The sequence below is a fragment of the Mastacembelus armatus genome, chromosome 7 (genome assembly GCF_900324485.2).
Source record: "Mastacembelus armatus chromosome 7, fMasArm1.2, whole genome shotgun sequence".
Lineage (NCBI taxonomy): Eukaryota > Metazoa > Chordata > Actinopteri > Synbranchiformes > Mastacembelidae > Mastacembelus > Mastacembelus armatus.
The window spans coordinates 10,398,230-10,400,980 of NC_046639.1; the positions used below are offsets into that span (position 1 = coordinate 10,398,230).

Sequence of the window (2,751 nt, forward strand, 5' to 3'; positions counted from 1 at the left end):
GGCAGATGGCCGCCCAAACTGAGCCCGGTTCTGCTGGAGGTTTTTTCTTCCGTTAAAGGGAGTTTTTCCTTTCCACTGTCGCCAAGTGCTTGCTCATAAGGGATTTGTTGGGTCTTTTGTTTTTGTAAAGTGCCTTGAGATGATTTGTATTGTGATTTGGCGCTATACAAATAAAATTGAATTGAATTGAATTAATACAGTTCAAATAGTAAGATGCTACAGTGATTTGGCCCTGCTCTTGAAGAGCATCTATAAGCCCTATAGGCCACTAGATGTCATTGTACTGCCTTTGTTTGGGGATTAATATGGTGTCAGAATTGTATAGTACAAGGTTTTCCCCTCTCAAAATTCTGACACTTGTTTGAAATGGTGGATAGTAAATGCACTGCAGTATATAAATACAGATTTCAAACACAGCTCTAGTGCACATTTGCTATGTTGATCTTTTCTTGATGATGCTTTCTTTCTTTCTGAACACTTTTGGGAATCCAGATTTAGTTCACTGTATTGTATCATTTTAGCCATAGAAGCAAAATTTTAATGTTTATAATTTATAAAACAAACAAACCAAATCTATTCACAAGATGTTACAATACCATGCAAAAAAACAGAAGTTCTTCAATAATTCAACTGTCAGTTAATATTGTATGTTCTTCTCAAGGGTCTCCTTGGGCCAGAACCGCTCCTAGGCCAAGTGCAGATGCATCCACTTGTACCAGAAATCTTCTGTTAAAGTCCGAACTCTTGAGGCCGGGCAGGAAAACAGGTATGCCTTCAGAGGTTTGAAGTCTGTCTCACAGTTGTCTGTCTAGGTTACAGGGTTCTTCTGGTCTTTCTAGGTCAGTGCTGTGGGTGGAACTGCAATGGTTGCAAACTGGGGCATGAACTGTATATACAACCCGTCCATACCCAGGAGTTTACTTCAGGGAATCTTCACTAGGATGGATGAACAGGCGCATGACAGTTTGACAGGCTTGTTGGAGTAGTTGTCGAAGCTGAGCAAGAATATCTTTAATTCCATGAAGGTAAACCAGAGGGTTGAGAGCACTGTTCAGACACACAAGGCCACGACTTATCTGATGAGCAATATAGACGCCATTAGACCATTCACGACATTTCTTATCTTTGAACAGAACTCTTGACCAGAGGTTGAGGTTCTTGAAGACATGATAGGGGATGTAACAAACCGAGAAAAGAAGAATCAAGATGAACAACAACTTCAAGCACCCTTGTTTTAGTTCCTTGTCTGCGATATTTTTTCTCCAGAGAACAACAATCACATGTCCATAGCATCCCAGTGTGATGAGGAATGGGATGCAAAATCCAGTAAGTGTCCATCCAAGGCTGTATTTTAGGTAACTCTCAAGATAGGTCTCACTGGTGGTATCAAAACATTGCTGACTTTTATTTTCTGATATTTTGGGGTAAAACATATCTGGAAGACTTTGAACACTCACCAAGACCCAGACTGTGATGGAGATACCCACAGAGTGAGCAACAGTTAATCTTCCCTTCACTCTCATTGGATGAACAATAGCCAGGTACCTGTACAGACTGATACAGGTTAGGAATCCAATGGTGCCATATAAATTCAGGTTGAAGCAGAATCTTGTTATCTTGCAGAAAGTGTGTCCAAAGACCCATTTACTCTTCATATAGTAGTATACTACCAGAAATGGGAGTGTGAGCAGGTACAAAATATCTGCTAGTCCAAGGTTGAGAACAAAAACACTGACATTCCCCAGTTTGTCCCAGTTGTACAGCACAGACTTCAGTCCCCATCCATTAGCTACCACACCAATGATGAATACTGAGATGTAGACAGGAGGCAGAAAGCTTTTTGTAAAGTTAAAGCTGATGTGAGGACAAGATGTGGCATTCATTTTCTTCTGAACAAACGTTAGTACTATTCCTCGTCTCTGAGTGTGCTACAAACAATACAGAACTACACTAGGTACTGTTCAGAGAAGGCTTCCTGTTTTAAGGCTTGAACTGTGTTTTTGAACCTGCCAGGATGCAGGAAATTGCATCAGTTTGCCAGATTGAGAACTGAAAGTATAAAATCAAAAGTGAATTCATATTAAGCCCATGTGACAATTGCAGGTTTCTGACAACATAGAGAAATAGAGACTGAATGAAGTTTAGCTCTGTGTCAGACATCAGATGTTCTGTAGTGCAGGACTCCATAACTAATTTTACATAAAATTTTACAGTAGCCTAAATCTGAATACTTCAAATATATCTTCAAGCTGTTGCAGCAGCAACTGTTTGTGACAGCGGAATGGGTTAGAAAAAGAGTGATACAATGAGGCTTCAGGATGTGGTTAACACAATCCGCGGTACATTCCAACAACTGTTGTTCATCTGATACTGTTTTTTTTTTTAGGAACATTATATGAACCGTTTAATTTAATGTGAATCTTTCATTTATAATAAAATCAGTGTACTATATTCAAAACTTAAACAAATGGTGTAATGCCTTTATGTATGGCTATCAAATTATTTATCAATTCTTCATAAATCAAATAACAGTGTTTGGGGTGGACACACACCAGCCCAAAAGAATTTGCCCAGTCTTCTCAATATGAAGCCTCAGTGTTTCAGCCTTTTGATACGAGACAAATGACACTTGTATGAGTGTACAGAACTGCTTTGTTAATAACATGTTTACACACCAACATCTGGTCTCTTCACACTAATAGCTCTCACTTCCTCCCAAAAAAAAAAAAAAAAATCATGATTATTCTCATT

General features: G+C 38.9%; 1 protein-coding gene across 1 annotated transcript; it reads right to left on the minus strand.

Moving 5' to 3' along the window:
- Positions 1–558: 558 nt before the first annotated feature.
- On the minus strand, positions 559–1,964 carry LOC113145680 (P2Y purinoceptor 1-like). The gene has a single exon (XM_026332686.2). The coding sequence runs from the start codon at positions 1,881–1,883 to the stop codon at positions 918–920; it is 966 nt and encodes a 321-aa protein (XP_026188471.1). The 5' UTR covers positions 1,884–1,964; the 3' UTR covers positions 559–917.
- Positions 1,965–2,751: the final 787 nt, after the last annotated feature.